This window comes from Schistocerca serialis, chromosome 1 (genome assembly GCF_023864345.2).
Source record: "Schistocerca serialis cubense isolate TAMUIC-IGC-003099 chromosome 1, iqSchSeri2.2, whole genome shotgun sequence".
NCBI lineage: Eukaryota > Metazoa > Arthropoda > Insecta > Orthoptera > Acrididae > Schistocerca > Schistocerca serialis.
In genome coordinates this window covers 782417914-782436033 of record NC_064638.1, presented here as the reverse complement: position 1 = coordinate 782436033, position 18120 = coordinate 782417914, and the positions used below count along the sequence as shown (strand labels likewise).

The following is an 18120-nucleotide window of genomic DNA, read 5'->3' as shown; positions in this document are numbered from 1 at the left end:
CCCCAGAGGAGCTCACAAAACTTCGTTGGACTGTTCCGTCTCATCCACGCTACACACCGGATCTCAGATCTTCCCATTTCCATTAGTTTGGCTCTGTCAAGGATGCACTCAGCAGGAAGCAGTACATGGATGAATGGGGGGAGGGTTATTGATGCTCTCAGACATAGGCTCTGACGTCGGCCAATAGAGGGCCCTCCCATTAAATGGCCCAAGACCGTCGCATTGAACGGAGATTATGGTGAAAAATAGGTCTTTGTAGTCAAAAGAGTGGGAACTATATGGTGTACTGGGATCTGAATAAAACGCCCCTCGTAACTGCAGTGTGGTTTCTATACCAGTGGATAACTAATCGCTCCCTATATTTTATCGTTGCTACCTTCAGAATTTCAGAATTGCAGCTTGTTGATTGCATGAAATGAGCAGTATAAAGTGGATGTGGAGGTAAGTGCGGTACTCACGGGCGATGTCGAAATAGCGGGCCTCCTCGAGCAGCAGGTCGATGTCGCTGAAAGTGTCCGGCAGCAGCAGCCGCGAGTTGCGCATGAAGTTGAGGATGTGCCGGAACATGCCGCCGTCGCGGTCGATGAAGTAGTGCTGCTTCAGCGAGTCCAGGACGATCGGGATGCTGCCGTTGAACAGCTTCGCCAGCCGGGACTCGGGGAACCTGCGCGCAGACACACACCGAGCGTAACAACAGGCAAGGCACCCGCAGCCTTTCAGAGGACATTACTCACACATTTCACATTAAGCAGCCTGAATACATCTAGAATGCTTCCAATAAATCTGGCTATTTAACAAAACTGTGTCAAGGCGTGCTTTTTTCACCTGTGACAGTTTCATCAAAATGGATTCATTTTCTCGAATCTGATTATGTGACTAAGGTGCGATATCGGAGATACATTTTCAGAAATCCGGAACGAAAGAAGATGCGTGTTTAAAGTCTCGTCGAGAATGAGGTCACTAGAGACATATGCATACCTGTCCGAAGGAACATTGCTTGCCGGCCAGTGTGGCCGAGCGGTTCTAGGCACTTCAGTCTGGAACCGCTCGACCGCTACGGTTGCAGGTTCGAATCCTGCCTCGGCCATGGATGTGTGTTGATGGATGATGTTCTTAGGTTAGTTAGGTTTAAGTAGTTCTAAGTTCTAGGGACTGATGACCTCAGATGTTAAGTCCCATAGTGCTCAGAGCCATTTGAACCATTTGAACATTGCTTCGTGCTTCTTAATAATACAGCCACCGCTATTTCGTATTTATTCGCCAATACTGCTCCTTCGTATCTCAATAAGTATGTGCTTCCTGGAAGGGAATACACGTAACGTACGAGTGCAGGTTGTGACACGTGGCCGACGACGTATGGAAAGTTGCGTCTGACAGTGATACGTGCACGGATGGCCGAAGCGGTTACTGCAACCGCTTGCATAAAGCGGGAAATTCGGGTTTGGCACAAATTGTCACTGTCGTCATTATTTCAGTGGTTAATATTGGCAACAGCAAATGTATTTCCTCTGTTTCTTGCCGATTGTAGTCGCCACAGTGTACGATACTTACTGCTGTTTCGTGTTTAGGAATTCTGAATCAATACTAATCACCCTCCGCGAGCCGAGAGCTCGCAAGAACTTTTGTGGGGTGTGATTGTTGGCGTGCGTCGCTGGAAAAAGGAGCATGGGGCGAAAGTGCGTCTTCTCGTTTTAAATTAATGAGGGTAGCGCTTTTCTTTCTTCCTTTTTTTTCACGTAACTAGTGCAACCAACCAGAATTATCGACAATGAAACTATGTATTACATCATCAAGAAGTGTCAGTCCTTCTCTTTTATATGTGCCATACCCATCAACTACGGGCTGCAGATTCCATTGAGCAATTAAGATGCAAAGCAAGAGATACCAGTGACATGTAAGTGCACCTGGGCTTCGGTTGGACGGTTTGTGCGTGAGTATGGAACCTTACCTGTAGCCTGGCATAAAAAGTGTGAGTGATGGTGAGCTAAATTTACGTATGGAGTCACCACTGAACAGAAGACGTCGAACTAATGAGATTGTCGATCGTCCGCTTAAAGGGGTAGGACTGTAGGACGTCAAACGGGCCGGTTTGGAGCAGGAGAGGCACCACAGGATATTTTAATTTCCACTGTCAATACATTTACAAATAAATTCATAAAACTTTGTCAGCATGACCAGGAAGGATTCAGGATTCCCACTCACAACAGCAGAAATTCAGAAACATAACAAAATAAATTTTTTTACATGTGAAATTCCATCATTTTTTGGCTTACTATTAGCTGCATTTGTTGCTATAGGTATACTTTCCTTCATAAGTAAGAGACATTCTTCGATGAATTTTGCACAGCATACAAACAATACTTACAGGTGTATGAAACTCTAGAATTTATTTAATATATGAAAAAATGAGTGAGGTGTTACATTTTAAACTTCATACTTAGAAAAAAAACTGAAGTTTTAAAGTTAATTATCTCAATTTTTACACAGTTTTTAATATGTTTGGAAAATTGTAGAGTTTCATACACCTGTAAGTAGGGTTTGTATGCTGTGCAAAATTCATCGAAGAATCTCTCTTACCTATGAAGAAAAGTGTACCTAAAGTAACAAATGAAGCCAGTAGTAAGTGAAAAAAATGATGAAATTTAACATGTAAAAAAATGATTTTGTTATGTTTTTGAACTTCCACTGCTATGAGTGTGAATTCTGAATCGTTTCTGGTCATGCTGACGAAGGTTTCCTGCGGTGCCTCTCCTGCTCCAAGTCGGCCCTTATGATCGGCATTGTCCATTCCAACGGCGCCATCCCAGCATTCACCTCACTGGGTCTATAGAAACTACAGAATGCAGGTGTGATTTCCGTTGTTCCAGAACACGAGTCCGGTGCCTTATCACGGCATCACCTTTTCGGTCGGAAATCTGGAGGTGGGAGAAGCTTCCACCAATAGAACATTTCTGCTGACGGAAAAAGGTACCTGATTATGAAATCAGTCAATATTCCCCATTAAATTACAACCTCCACACCGTTCTATGGTGTGAAGGTGTAGAATTCTGTAATAATGATAAAAAATCAGAAAAGCAAGGATAAATAATAACATGAATGAGTTTGTGAAATAAGGTATTCAAAATGGTTCTAATGGCTCTGAGTACTATGGGACTTAACATCTGAGGTCATCAGTCCCCTAGAACTTAGAACTACTTAAACCTAACTAACCTAAGGACATCACACACATCCATGCCCGAGGCAGGATTCGAACCTGCGACCGTAGCAGTCGCGCGGTTCCAAACTGAAGCACCTAGAACCGCTCGGCGAAATAATGTATTAGGACAGATACTTCGTAGAAAGTGGCAGAAAAGAAGTTTTTTGGACAATGTGATTAACTGATTAGTAATACACATCCTGAAGCGTTGGTGTTAATGAACCGATGAGTTTTGCAAATCTGACATTACATCGACTACGTTGAGTACAGCTTCGCAACGATTAAATGTAGAAGAACAAATAAAGAAATAACGAACCGCATCGTACTGTGCCTCTGCTGAGAACATTCTGTGACACCAGCAGCTGTACCATATGCTGCTACGTAGGGGAGCAGAGGGTCACCACGGATGCCACTGGCCACCTGCTGCGGGCAGTCTCGACGCAAAAATCTGTGCCGGCGAGATTTACGGGGGGCCGTTGGCTGTGCTGTGGCTGAACCCAGGGACCCCGCGACACAGTTAGAGCGGAGCCAGGAGACAGTCCGGTTGGCCTGGTCGGCCAGCCCCAGTACTCAGACTGCGGGACACGGGCACCGCTAGCCCGTATGCGGGGTTAAGTTTAACGCGGTGACGTGGTGCCATTTTATTTACTTTTTTTTGGGTGGGGGATCGGGGGGTTACAGGTATCAGACTTCTGACTGGTTTAATGCGCTAGTCAATCTCCTGAGCCAACCTCTTCACCTCAGAGCAACACTTCTAGCCAATCTCCTCAGTTGTTTGTTGCATGTATTTAAATCTCTGTCTTCCTCTGCGGCTACGCCAGCTGTACCACCTTTCAGTACCGTGGAAGTTGTTCCTGTCCTTTACTCTTGTCAATGTTTTCTTCATGTTCCTCTCCTAGCCGATTCTGCTAAAAAACATTCTCATTTCTTTTGTTATCGGTCCTGCTATTGGTTAACATTCTTCTGCAAGCACCACATCACAAACCCACTTCAATTCTCTTCTTTTCACATACTTCACGATTTGCTTGCATACAATCTCAGAAATTTCTTCCTCCAGTGAAGGTCGATGTTTAATAGTAGTAGACATCTTTTGGCTAGGAATTACCTCTTGCACTATGTCAGTCTATTTTTATGTCCTTGCTTCCTCTGTCATGTGTCACTTTGCTTCCAGGAGCAGCCTCCTCCATGTTGTCTAGTTCGTTATTTTGTTATTAAGTTTGTCACTAATCTCATGTGTGCTACTCTTTATTACTTTTGTGTTTCTCCCGCCGACTCTCAATCCACGCTATATGCCCATTCTAATCAACAGATCACGCAGGTCTTCCTCACTTTGACTGAGGATAGTAATGCCATCTGTGAATTTTCTTATCGATACCTTTCACCTTGAATTTTAATTCCATTCCTGAACCTTTCTTTTTATTTCCTTCATTACTTCTCCTAAGCATAAATTAAACAGTAATGGCGAAAGGCTACATCACTGCGTTATACCCTTTGTAATTCTGTAAGTTCGTTCTTGATCTTCCATTGTTATTATTCTTTTTTGGATACTGTACACGTTGAACGTTACCAGTCTTTCGCTATAGCCCATAACTTTTTTCGTGAAAATGTCGAACACCTTGCACCATTTTGCACTGTTTACTGCTTTCCCTATGTCTAAAAATCCTACGAATGTGTCTTATTTTTCTTACGTCTGGCTTCTATTATCAAGCACGTCAGAAATGCATCACTGGTGCCTTTACCTTTCCTAAAGCTAAACAGATCGTTATCTGACATATCAACTTTCTTTGCCATTCTATGAGGAAGAAGTATTCCTATTCAGAAGATAACATTACAAATGGATGCAGTGCCTGGTCATTGCTTTGTCTGTACACTGCCAGGGCAGTGGGGGATTGCTTCGTTGCGTTCTCTAAGAACGCTCGGTGACAGCGAGGTGTCCGCCAAGCCGGCGCCTCACATAGGCACATTATTTTGCCATTTCGGTTATTCTTCCCACGCCGCGGGCTCCCCATATGCACTTTAACAGAGCAAGCTGACTGGTAGACAGTAGCTGACGCTTGCTGACGTAACAAGGCGCCGCGAGCTTTGGTGGCAAGCGTCTCAATTGGAGTAGGATTTTTCGTGGTGTTTTGGAGGAGTTGTGTGCGGTGATTTGCACACGTGTGATTGAGACTATGATCCGCGATCTTCCACTGTTGGCAGCCATGCGGCTTGATGGAGTCGGCGAATCTTAATTTTTTTCGGAGTTTGTCTAGAGAATGGGATTTCTCAGCGGTGTCTATTCCGGACCGCCGGAGAGAGAAGACGAAGTAGAGACCGGAGATTGATTGAGTTAAGAATGTTCACTGTCTCGGTAGTCCGGACAGCATTTTTCTTGTAGGCACTGATCTGGACCACTTGCCAGCATAACCCGAGCTCGATATCACGAGTTATCGGAATGTTATCCACGGCCGCAGCTCGACACGGTGGTCAACAGTCCTGATTGTAGCCTGAACTGCAGCCCACCACTGATAGCGGACTCCACACGAATTGAACACAGTGTTTGGTAAAGTTATTTGGCAGTTCCGGCAAAGCAGGTACTCGGTCGATGATTTTGACGTCACCAGCACGGCGCCTGCCCACACAGTGCCCACAGAAGATCTAATTTACTTTTGGCGTCTATAAATGAGTTCTGTTACTTGTTAGAATAATCGGCCCACTCACAGTAGACGAAAGGAAACTACAATCGTTTGATGGAACCCCATTTCAACTTTGCCAACTAATTACTCACGGAAACTTGTCGTACTTGTCACGTATTTGAATCGCCACTTATTGTCATGACATCTGGAGATTGGATTCATTTATGCTTTAACTCAACAAGTCCTATTGTGATAGTAAAACCTGCTATCACTTCAGTAATTATAGACCCACATCAGAATACCCTGCACTTAATCACATTGTTTAATATATCGTAAATTATGTACAGGAGTCAGCTCAAGAACTGTCATGAAAGGCAGAACCAAACAGATTCTTTTGCATAAAAAAATCTTTGGGCATAATAGGGAGCGTGACAGTTGCTAGAAGCGATGTGTATCTTCATAACGTTGAAACATAGGTTTTACTCAAATCAGAGAACTAGTTACACCGCGCCACAAGAACTCAAAATGGTTCAAATGGCTCTGAGCACTATGGGACTTAACAGCTATGGTCATCAGTCCCCTAGAACTTAGAACTACTTAAACCTAACCAACCTAAGGACATCACACAACACCCAGTCATCACGAGGCAGAGAAAATCCCTGACCCCGCTGGGAATCGAACCCGGGAACCCGGGCGTGGGAAGCGAGAACGCTACCGCACGACCACGAGCTGCGGACCCGCAAGAACTGCTAATCTAGGAACGCATATGGAAGAATTACTCTGAAATTCTTCCATATACGTTGTTAGATTATCAGTTCCGCTAGAGAGCGTACCGCGAATGATGGTTGACCACCGTCTGGGGAATGTTTTAAAACTGATACTTCTATATTGAAAGTTTGAGTCAAGCTGTAAAATACATATGACTCAGTTTTTAAGAATTCTGTCAGCAATTTTAAGTGGCCTGACATCAATTATCGGAAAAGCACAGAAGTTTAATTTGCCCTGAAATTTCACGTTTCGTAGTTATCACACGATGAGCTCAACATCTCTACAAATATATCTACATGTATCAAGAAATATACGAAGCAACTTCTACCAGTAATTTACACATTATTATGGCAGGCCAACTAACTTTTATTGAATACTGCATTACACTTCAAAGTGACACCGATTCATGACACTGTTCTCGATCATAGTCACCAAATCTCAACAAACAATGGTCGGACCTTCTTACCAATCATTCACTTCCTCTACGATAGAAACCTGCTCCTTGGTTTTAGAGTCCAGATCAAAATAATGAAGGTTACACAAAAAAATAATTAAAGTCTTGGGTTTTTGGTACAGCCAAATGTAGAAAACGAAGAAGTGACCACTATAACTATCCAATGCCGCACCAGCGTTAAAGTCACAACCACATTTATAAAAAATAAATACTGTGCGTCGTGCACCCAAACCATTATATTCGCCTAAAAACAAGTTCCAGTGGAGAAAATATGGTAAGATGTCATTCAGAAGTAACTTCCATGCTGCTACCAGCTCGTGTGCCTCGTACCGAGTGATGTGGGACAGTAACTAAACACAAGACTCCTAATGCGTAAGAGCCATTTGCATGGGTTCTCTTACAATATTTCTATATCTCTTCAAGTGACTTTTGCTATTCAAAAGAGCAACAACAACAGCAACTGCGAAGCCTTATTCTTTTTTTTTAATGTCCTGGAATGTTACATCTTGCTATCGATATTATCCTTCCTCATTTCGCAAAATGAAGTAATAGACTTAAGGTTGCTGACGTGAGTCCGAGTGCTTGGTTCCCTTCTACCGTTACTTAGAAACTAGAATTTGCAATGTGCAAATAAAGCTCAGGGGCGTCGGCCACCAAGGCTACACAACATCGCCCAATTTTGATTTTCTAACGATCCTCCATTCCATCACTTTCTCAATCGTTTCTTGTCCCAATGCAATATTTCTTTCTTATTTCATTCTCATTGGCAAAACTGGCATCAGAATGGCAAGACCACCATTTAATCGTGTTTTTTCTATTAAAGCAGCTACTTACTGACAGGACTCTGTTTTATTTAACCACTGCAAGACGACGCACCACGTCTGTAACATAATGCGGTAACAATCTGCAGTGATGCAGCACCAAAGACGAGATTTAGTTATGTACACAGCCGGCCGCAGTGGCCATGCGGTTCTAGGCGCTACAGTCTGGAACCGCGCGACCGCTACGGTCGCAGGTTCGAATCCTGCCTCGGGCATGGATGTGTGTGATGTCCTTAGGTTAGTTAGGTTTAGGTAGTTCTAAGTTCTAGGGGACTGATGACCTCAGAAGTTAAGTCCCATAGTGCTCAGAGCCATTTGAACCATTTTAGTTATGTACACACACGAAGTTTCGTATTTTTCAATAGTTGCTTGCAACAATTTTAGACCAATTCCCTGATTCAACCTTCCAAAAGTGAATTAGTTTTCATTAAAAGACTTCGCTGTAAGCAACAGAAAAAAAATATTGCTTAATGTCTGTTGGATTTCCTTTTGATAAGTGAGTGTTGAAAATAGGGGTGAAGGTTATCACTGAAATAACTGGTTTTCGGTTATAGCGTTTTCTTACGTCTCCAGTTTAACCTAACATTTAAAATCGAGCAAAATAACCGGTTTCTGAAATAAAGATTTTCGGATTTTTATTGCTATCATTTACAGTAAAAACGTAGACTTGGGATAAAAATTAAAAATTCTAATAAATGTAAGGAGTAGGAGATCTCGATAGGTATGGAACTGAAGCTGTGGCAGGGATCAGTGCCACTGACTCCAGCAAATGTGGTGAAGGAGAATGCGACTGACGTGGCGTCTGCGAGATCGAAGGGTCAGAAGTTGATGACTTTCCTGCATGGTCACTTTTGAAAGGTATCAATTTTTCTCCCAAGATGATTCATTATCGCAAGTTAATAGCACGCCAATAAAATTATAGGTATATCAGTCAAATGTTAATGTGTTCTTCTTATATCATGTTGCATGTTTGTTGTGCTTCCTCCCGTTTTCAATCTTTTAGAGCAAATGGTGATTTGTACTTCAGTGCCACAGCACTTTGTAAAACATTTCCCTAACTAGGTGTAGTGCCATTCTGCAATTCAACCGAAGTCCGACGCATAGACCAGTTGGGGCAAGTTTAGCACGCCGCACGTATTCGTTTGTTTACAGGACACACCACACGGCGACAGATACATACTGTCTCAGCAGTGTTGCACTGACTCTTATGCTACGCGTCTTTTGTTTTTAGTTTCTAACTGTCGGTGTAGTTATTGAAATAGTATTATTCAACTTTCCAGTTGCCTATTATAACCCGTTATTTACAAGCAATGGAAATTTTATGAACAAACATTATTCGTTTTTAAAATAAAGGTTTTTAGTACTATTGATATGGCAAATTTATATACCAATTTTTTTACCTGGTTATTAGAAAAATGAAAAAGAAGCAGTCGTCAACCGAGACCAAACAGAAACCGAAAAATACCGATTGTTCAGACTAAAACACAGATATCGATTTTAAGGGAAAGTGATGATGTACTTTATGTCAGTATCGATATTCACTGAGGATCCCACGTCGACTTGGCTTTTGACTTTTTAGATCTCACGTTTCTGTCCGTGATCGACAGAGTAAGTGTCGAGTGTCCGTCGAAGACGAAGGAGCCGACAGTGACACGCTCGAAACGTGCTGCGCCACAGTGTCTGCTTGCACTTGTTTACTTTTTGGGGAGGGAATGGCGGTAGCAGCGAGGTGCCCTCGCGGGTGTAGCGAGCGCACGGGACGAGTTTTCGATGGATCGATGTCGCGGCCGTTTGCCGGCAATTACGCTAGCCCGACTGGCCGGCAGGCGCTGTTTTCGATATCGCCGCGTGGCGCAGTGTGATCGACCGACGGTTATTCCATTAAATTTTGTGGGGCGCGGCGCTCGGCGAGAAAGAGGCGTACAAAACCGCTTTCAGCGCGCTCGCCCGCCCGCCTCGCGCACACAGACGCGGCCCACAATAGCGACACTGCCAGCCCGCGGTCGTAATTGATCCATCATTGAGCGCTGCGGGCGGCGCGTTTGTCCGCCACAAATGGAGTTGTTGTGCGTTTCTTTATTGGGTGCCCCGTGTTTTAATGACGCCACTAAAACGCAGCCGGTTTCCTTGACCTGCGTTTTCCAATTATTATTGCTAAAGCGCCTCTTTGAACTGCGCGCAACGCATAATTTATCTTTACCGTTTGAGCTGTCTGTTATAGTGAGTGCTGCAGCACCGGTTTCAGGGACTGTTGTTACGACACGCAGGTGAATTAAACAGTTAACTAACTTTTATTGTCTCTGTGTCGCGACAGATAAACGCCACGCTGTGGTATTAATATACTTAGTTCTAAATTATCGGATTATTCACGTAATAAAAGTACACAATAACTTCGATTGTAGTTTCATCCAGTTTCGATTCGGCTATTGCCTACAAGATGTATATGTCACGAACTACTGTACAGTACATGCTCGTATTTATTGGTTACTGCTGTTACTTCTTTTTACTCACAACTGTCTCGATCATCTATGCTGGAAGTGTGGCAGCTGACTAGTTTCGAATATTGTGGGTCATCATAAGAACCAGTCTCTTGTTAAAAAAGTGAAACGTCAAATAGTCATCTAGCGCCCATCGTGGTCACTTAGTATCCACTTAGCATCCACTTAGTGACCACAACGGACGCTTGATGACTATTTGACATACTGCTTTCGTAACAAGAGACAGATTCTGAGGATGAACCATACGAGGCTAAACAACTCAGCTGTCAAGATTCCACAAAATGCAGTCAAGAAAAGTGTGATTAATAAAAGATTTTTTCATCAGTATACAAAAACAAAAGTAAGCAGTAAATTTCGACAAGTATTGCAAATAGTAGTTTTTTAAAACATATAGAGTGATCTATTCAACAATAACGAATTTCATTAATAAATAACTGTCCGCTATCTGCCTGTTGTACAATAGTCTGTCCTGCTGTTTCCTTGCCACTTTTGCCCAAAATATATAATTGGTGCAGAAAATTCTGTGACACATTGTTCTCGAAATCTATGCAATAATTCTTCACGATTTAACATCACTGTCTTCAGGTGAGAGAACTGGAAGAGAAAAGAATGCGTGCAAAAGATCACGCTAATTATCGCCTTGTGACTGTGTGGTAGGAGATACTACAGAGACTCTTGTACGAAATACTCATACCACACTTTTCCGTATTATACGATACACATTTCATGGTATGGCAAATATTAAAAAATACAGCTTTTCGTGCTTTGTATCAAGTATCATTGTACACTGGATATATAAAAAGTAGCACACGCATTTAGTTACCAACAGCTCATTTAAATACAAATAACAGGAATGTTTAAATAGTGGAAACGTATCTTATTGTAACCAACAATTTTACGTAATTTACAGACAAACTAATTATTTCATTTGCGTTACTCTCAGCCAATAATAAAGTAGAAACGATAGTGTTAAAATCAGTTCGGTCATTAAAATGGCAAACCAATTGTCAAAATTCGATTATTTCACACAACCTGAAAATTAAGGTTTTGGGTAATTTTCTGGTTAACTAATGCACTGAAAGTTACGTTCATTCTCAAGAGATTACGTTTCCATGGCTCTGAGCACTATTCCTTGTAATTAATTCTGTAAGTAATAGTTTAAAACATTCTCTTGTAAACAAATTATTATTTCGATCATTTGGTCAAAACGAGATTGTTATGTAAAATTTGAATCTCAAAAGCTATTTTCTCATTATGTAAAGCAATCCACAATATGTTATCATCGAAATTCCTATTTTAATTAAGGAGATACTAATTATTTTTTATCAAGTAATGTTAGTCAAGTTAGTAAAGAGACCTTTGGAGATAAGAGAACCACTTGTATGAACATCAAGAGCTCAGATGGAAACCCAGTTCTAAGCAAAGAAGGGAAAGCAGAAAGGTGGAAGGAGTATATCGAGCGTCTATATAAGGGCCATGTACTTGAGGACAATATTATGGAAATGGAAGAGGATGCCAGAGCACTGAAAGACCTGAGTCGAAACAAGGCCCCCGGAGTAGACAACATTCCATTGGAACTACTGACGGCCTTGGGAGAGCCAGTCTTGACAAAACTCTACCATCTGGTGAGCAAGATGTATGAAACAGGCGAAATACCCTCAGACTTCAAGAAGAATATAATAATTCCAATCCCAAAGAAAGCAGGTGTTGACAGATGTGAAAATTACCGAACTATCAGTTTAATAAGTCACAGCTGCAAAATACTAACGCCAATTCTTTACTGACGAATTGAAAAACTAGTAGAAGCCGACCTCGGGGAAGATCAGTTTGGATTCCGTAGAAATGTTGGAACACGTGAGGCAATACTGACCCTACGACTTATATTAGAAGCTAGATTAAGGAAGGGCAAACCTACGTTTCTAGCATTTGTAGACTTAGAGAAAGCTTTTGACAATGTTGACTGGAATACTCTCTTTCAAATTCTGAAGGTTGCAGGGGTAAAATACAGGGAGAGAAAGGCAATTTACAATTTGTACAGAAACCAGATGGCAGTTATAAGATCGAGTGAAGGGAGTGAGATAGGGTTGTAGCCTATCCCCGATGTTATTCAGTCTGTATATTGAGCAAGCAATAAAGGAAACAAAAGAAAAATTCGGAGTAGGTACTAAAATCCATGGAGATGAAATAAAAACTTTGAGATTCGCCGAAGACATCGTAATTCTGTCAGAGACACCAAAGGACTTGGAAGAGCAGTTGAACGGAATGGATAGTGTCTTGAAAGGAGGGTATAAGATGAACATCAACAAAAGCAAAACGAGATGGAATGTAGTCAAATTAAGTCAGGTGATGCTGAGGGAATTAGATTAGGAAATGAGACACTTAAAGTAGTAAAGGAGTTTTGCTATTTGGGGAGCAAAGTAACTGATGATAGTCGAAGTAGAGAGGATGTAAAATGGAGACTGGAAATGGCAAGGAAAGCGTTAACATCGAGTATAGATTTAAGTGTCAGGAAGTTGTTTCTGAAAGTATTTGTATGGAGTGTAGCCATCTATGGAAGTGAAACATGGACGATAACCAGTTTGGTCAAGAAGAGAATAGAAGCTTTCGAAATGTGGTGCTACAGAAGAATGCTGAAGATAAGGTGGGTAGATCACGTAACTAATGAGGAAGTATTGAATAGGATTGGAGAGAAGAGAAGTTTGTGGCACAACTTGACCAGAAGAAGGGATCAGTTGGTAGGACATGTTCTGAGGCATCAAGGGATCACCAATTTAGTATTGGAGGGCAGCGTGTAGGGTAAAAATCGTAGAGGGTGACCAAGAGATCAATCCACAAAGCAGATTCAGAAGGATGTAGGCTGCAGTAGGTACTGGGAGATGAAGAAGCTTGCACAGGATAGAGTAGCATGGAGAGCTGCATCAAACCAGTCTCAGGACTGAAGATCACAACAACAACAACAACAACATTGTTAGTCACATTTCTATAGCAGAATTTCGGTACTAAAGTTGAAAATCAATGTTAGAAATCACATTTGTTATAATCAGTCATTTGTTGTGTTCAAAGCTGTAACTGTAATTTCTTATGAAACAACTGATTTTAATTGTCACTCAATGTGACTTGTTGAACAATACTTTCAAAGAACGCGAATTTTGTTCGCGTGGCCTGATTAGACCCCGGTTTTTCAAGAATGGATGGTGCAGTGCTGCTGAGTAGTGTATGTTATCACAACATGAAGAATAATGTTTTTAGACGCAATTGGAGGAGTTAGACCTCGAAAATAACTTTTCCCAGCTACATGGCGCCACTTGTCACAACTCGCACTAATCACAAGCGCTGTTGCAGGAGCAATTTTCGGGTCGAGTCATCTCACGCCATGAAGACGGGAATTGTCCACCTACACTTTGATGCAGTGAGAGTATTTCGTGTGGCGTTGCGTGAAGTCGCGTGTTTAAGCTACGAAACCGAGAACAATTCCTAAAGTAAAGGACCAAATTGAGCACGTCATTGCCGAAATCGATCCAGAAATCTTATTTGTTATGATGTATATGAAAATTTGTACCAAGGCCGGGTTTCGAACCTGGGTCTCCTGCTCACAAGGCAGATGCGCTAACCACTACGCCATCCTGGCACAGTGGCTGTGTACAACTGTACGGACCACCCTAGCACGCCCCTCTACTCGATCCAAACTCCCACTGACGCCTGATCCTACTTGGTATTATCCGTTAACCCGAACAGCATTACTAAGGCTCTCCAGCTGTACTGGACTAGTACCTCAGTTTCGAACGAACCGGGGAACTCTGCCTGAGTCCCAGGCATAGGTGCTTCAATCAAATGATACTATAAGGTCACTGGAACCATACCGGTTCTTTTTATTAGTAAAAATAGTAGGAGTTTTGTCGAACATTCTTCGGATATTGGTTTTACTACACAACCCCATTCTGTACTGATGAGAAAAAAAATTCAATATATCTAGTAAATTATATGTTTTATTTGGAACTTAAACTGTGTGTTGTTATTGAGATGCGGTACAGCTGACGGCCCCGACTCGGTGGCTGCAGCGTGCCCCACTGAACGAGTGTGTTCACGCTGAGCGCGGGTCCGGCGAGACACACCTGCGGTTTCAGCAGGCGGCGCGGCGCGCCTGTGTGCCGGAGGCCCAGCCCAGGGCGAGGGCACTGCCTGGACCAGCTGCCCGCTGCCCGCTGCCATAGCCAAACAGGATTGCGGGTTCCTGGGGACAGGCCAGTTGGGGACGACGAGGGCGTTGACCCTCCACCAGCGCCGCGTGGAAACTCTCCTCTACGGCCCCACACACCGAGCAAAAATTTCTTCCTGCTACATAACCAGTAAGCACCATCAATCAAGCCACTACGCTACGTCTTCCACATCTTGTACTGCCGTCTTCAGTGCTAATACTGCTTTGCTGCCTCATTGTCTCCTCTAGATCGACATCTATACAAACCACCTCCCGTTGTGCGGTGGGTATTTTCTAAAGCTATATCTTCAAAATCATCAATATTCTGGTACCAATAACTGATTCCCCCCCCCCCCCCCCCCCCGTCCATGTTCCATTCACGAATGGCGTGTGGGAACTATGATGGCCGGTAAGCCTCTGTATGTAATTTCTCGTTGAGATCATTTCGTTATGTGGGAAGTAATAATATGTTGTTCCACTTTTCCCGGAAAGTACTCTCACGAAATTTCAATAATAAACCTCTCCGTGAAGCACTGCGCCTTTCTTGTAGCATCTGTCATTGGAGTTCTTCTGGCATCCCTATAGCGCAAACAACCCCGTGACGGAATAGGCCGCTCTCCGTTTGATATTCTCTATTTCTTCTCTGAATCCTGCCTGGTAAGGGTCCCAGATGGGCGAGCGATACCCAAGAATCGGCCGAACAAGAGCTATGTAATCTACTTCTTTAGTGGATGAATTATAAGATTCTTCTTATGAATCTTAGTCTGGTATCTAATTTCAAGTGGTCATTCCTCTTAAAGTCGCTCCCAATAGATAATCCCACATATGGGATATTTTACGGTAGTCAGTGTTTCCAAAAATTTGTCGTCAGTAGTGTAGTGGTACAGTAGTGGATTCCTTTCCCTATTACGCATAACATGTTACATTTACTTACATTCAGCATCGACTGCGAGACTTCATATACAACAGTCACTACCCCTTTCCGTGCTCCAGTCGCGATTGGTTCACGGAGAGAACGATTGCTCTACTGACTGAGCTACCCAAACACGACTGACGACCCGTCCTCACAGATTAACGTCTGCAAGTCTGTAGAGCATTTTCCCACGTAAGGCAAACGTCGCGAGTTCGAGTCTCTGTCAGTCACACAGTTTTAATCTGCCGAGACTTAACGTATTTATTGACTCTGTACGAAGATGCGTTCTCGGAACTTAAACAGTAAAGCACACGGTGATCTAGAGTGGCTCTCTTGCAGCGTCTGCCATTGGGATTGGCTGGGAAAGTCTGTGACGCTTTCGCGTTTGCTAAATGAACCTGTAACGAAACGCGCTGCTCTTGTTTGGATCTTCTCTGTCTTCTCCATCAATCCTGTCTGGTACGGGATCCCAGACTGACAAGCAATATTCAACGAGATTTCTGAAAGGTGTCTCCTCCGTGGGTGGACCACATTTCCTGAGCATTCCTCCAATGAATCTCACTCTTGAATCTGCTTTACCTGCGATTAGTTTATGTGGTCGTTCCATTTTAAATCGCTCCGCACGTACACTCCTGAATGTTTTATGGATGTGACTGCTTCCAGCGATTTTTCTGCTGTCGTGTAATCAAACAGTAACGTGAGTTTCTACTTATTTATGCTCAATACGGTACATATGTTTATGTTGAGCGTCAGTTGCCAGTCCCTGCCCCAAGCATCGATCCTCTGGAGATCTTCTCTCATTTCGCTTCAAATGTCTAGCGTTGCGACCTCTTTGTACACAACAGCATCATCCGCGGAAAGCCTCATAGAACTTCTGTCGTTATCCACTAGATTATTTATATATATCGTAAAAAGTAAGGATCATATAACAGTCTTTTGGGGTACGCCCGAAGTTACTTTTACGTCTGAAGATATCTTTCTATTGAGAATGACTTGCTGTGTTCTGTTTCTTAGCAAGTCTTCAATCCAATCACACGGATTGTATTATATTCTGTGCGCCAGTATTTCGTTCAGTAGGCGCTAGTGCGCAACAACACCCTCCTGAGATCAAGGCCAAGTCATTGTGTTCAATTATATATGGAATCCAGCTACTACGGGTGACCTGATTTAGCCAGTGTACATCGCTTCCGTGTTTCACTTGCATTATGGTCACCTACTGAATTCCTAACATGGTTTAGATAATACGAATCTGCAAAGAGTCACGTCGTATCTTTGTAGGCCCCACACTCCGAGCAACCTCTTTGCAACTACGTTATTCTGTCTGTGGTGTCTACAGCACTCGGTGGTACCATCGATGCTAAAGAGCAACGATTCTTCTCCACCCTCTGCTGCAGCTGTTTATGATTCATGCCTACATCCAAAAACGCAACCGAGAAAAGAAATATAATTGCGTGAGGCTGCTTTTTAAGCGAAATAAACTATTTCGCCATTCCATATTAGCTAATTTTGTCCACTTGGGCTATATTAAGCTAGATCACACTAAAAGTCATGCTTACAGGTTATCGTGATCCACACAGCAATGTGGAAAGGAACAGCACGTAATGGCGTCCCTAACAAGAGACGAAAAGGCCATCCATATAGAGGTTTTGCCACCCCACGGCTCTGGACCCCATGCATGAAACGTACTGTTAATATATTATTTCCTTAATCCCAAGTCTATTTTTTATGAGATGAAAAGGGTTTTCTGTTATAAGCTGTACAAGATTGAAAAAAACCGTCTGTCTTTCATATTAAATATCACTAGCGTGGTCCAAAAAATCTTCGGCTGCTTTTTACCATTTTTTTACAGGCAGTATGAACAACGTGACCATGGCATTTTGTTGTACACACCTTATTGTTGACGCTCGCAAATAATGCGGGCATTAAGCGTCCGAAACCGGTTAAGAAATTAAATTTCTTTTATGTAACTGGCTGCTGATTATTTCGATATAAAAACTCTCTACGCACTGTTCTCGTATGCTATAGAAGTTACAGCTTTGGCTCCTTGATAAAAGTATATCTGTGTGGTGTGCTTTGAGCGCGGAGCTCTGCTGACCAATCAGGTAACTGTTCAGCTAAAAGTTCACTTCGCCATGCGGATGAGCACAAAATTTCTCCTTTCCTCTGACCCTAGGCTTGGCTGGGTGCTGTTTCTTCACGTAGACACCTCTTGCTTAACATTGTTCTATTTATTAAGTTTCAATGCTTCCGTCTTATGTTTCGCCCAGTTGGACACCTCTAAGTTGTAACATTCATGAATTTATGGTGAGAGCGTTGTTTGGTAGCGTGCTTTGACGTAATATTATATTACATGATTTGTCAGCTCTGCAGTTGTGTTAATTTGTGACCAGGATTACATCTGTTGTTGCGAATGAGACATCGCTCATTGTACGAGGATCAATATTGGTCTTTTATTAAATCTTCCGTGGGTGCATTTAATAATAGAACAGGGATTTCAGAATATATGGGGTTACATTGTACTGTACGTGGCACTAGACTCCCACGTAGCCCTTTGAAAGCCATGTATATCTCTGTTAGTGAATTCTGCTGGTTATTTATTCAATAATAATAGGTATTCATTTAAAATTTATCCTTAATTATTCACCCTAAAACCATTTACA

The 18120-nt window shown here is 42.6% G+C and overlaps 1 protein-coding gene and 1 non-coding gene across 2 annotated transcripts in view; both read right to left on the bottom strand.

Moving 5' to 3' along the window:
• The window catches only part of LOC126483468 (BTB/POZ domain-containing protein Tiwaz), a 173186-nt gene that overhangs the window by 27271 nt on the left and 127795 nt on the right, over positions 1-18120 (bottom strand). Inside the window, exon 3 of the mRNA XM_050106623.1 lies at positions 459-664. Coding sequence (XP_049962580.1) covers positions 459-664 — 206 coding nt within the window. The remainder of the gene's footprint in view (positions 1-458; positions 665-18120) is intronic.
• Trnat-ugu (transfer RNA threonine (anticodon UGU)) lies at positions 13909-13980 on the bottom strand. The gene has a single exon. It is a non-coding gene; the product is annotated as a tRNA-Thr (tRNA).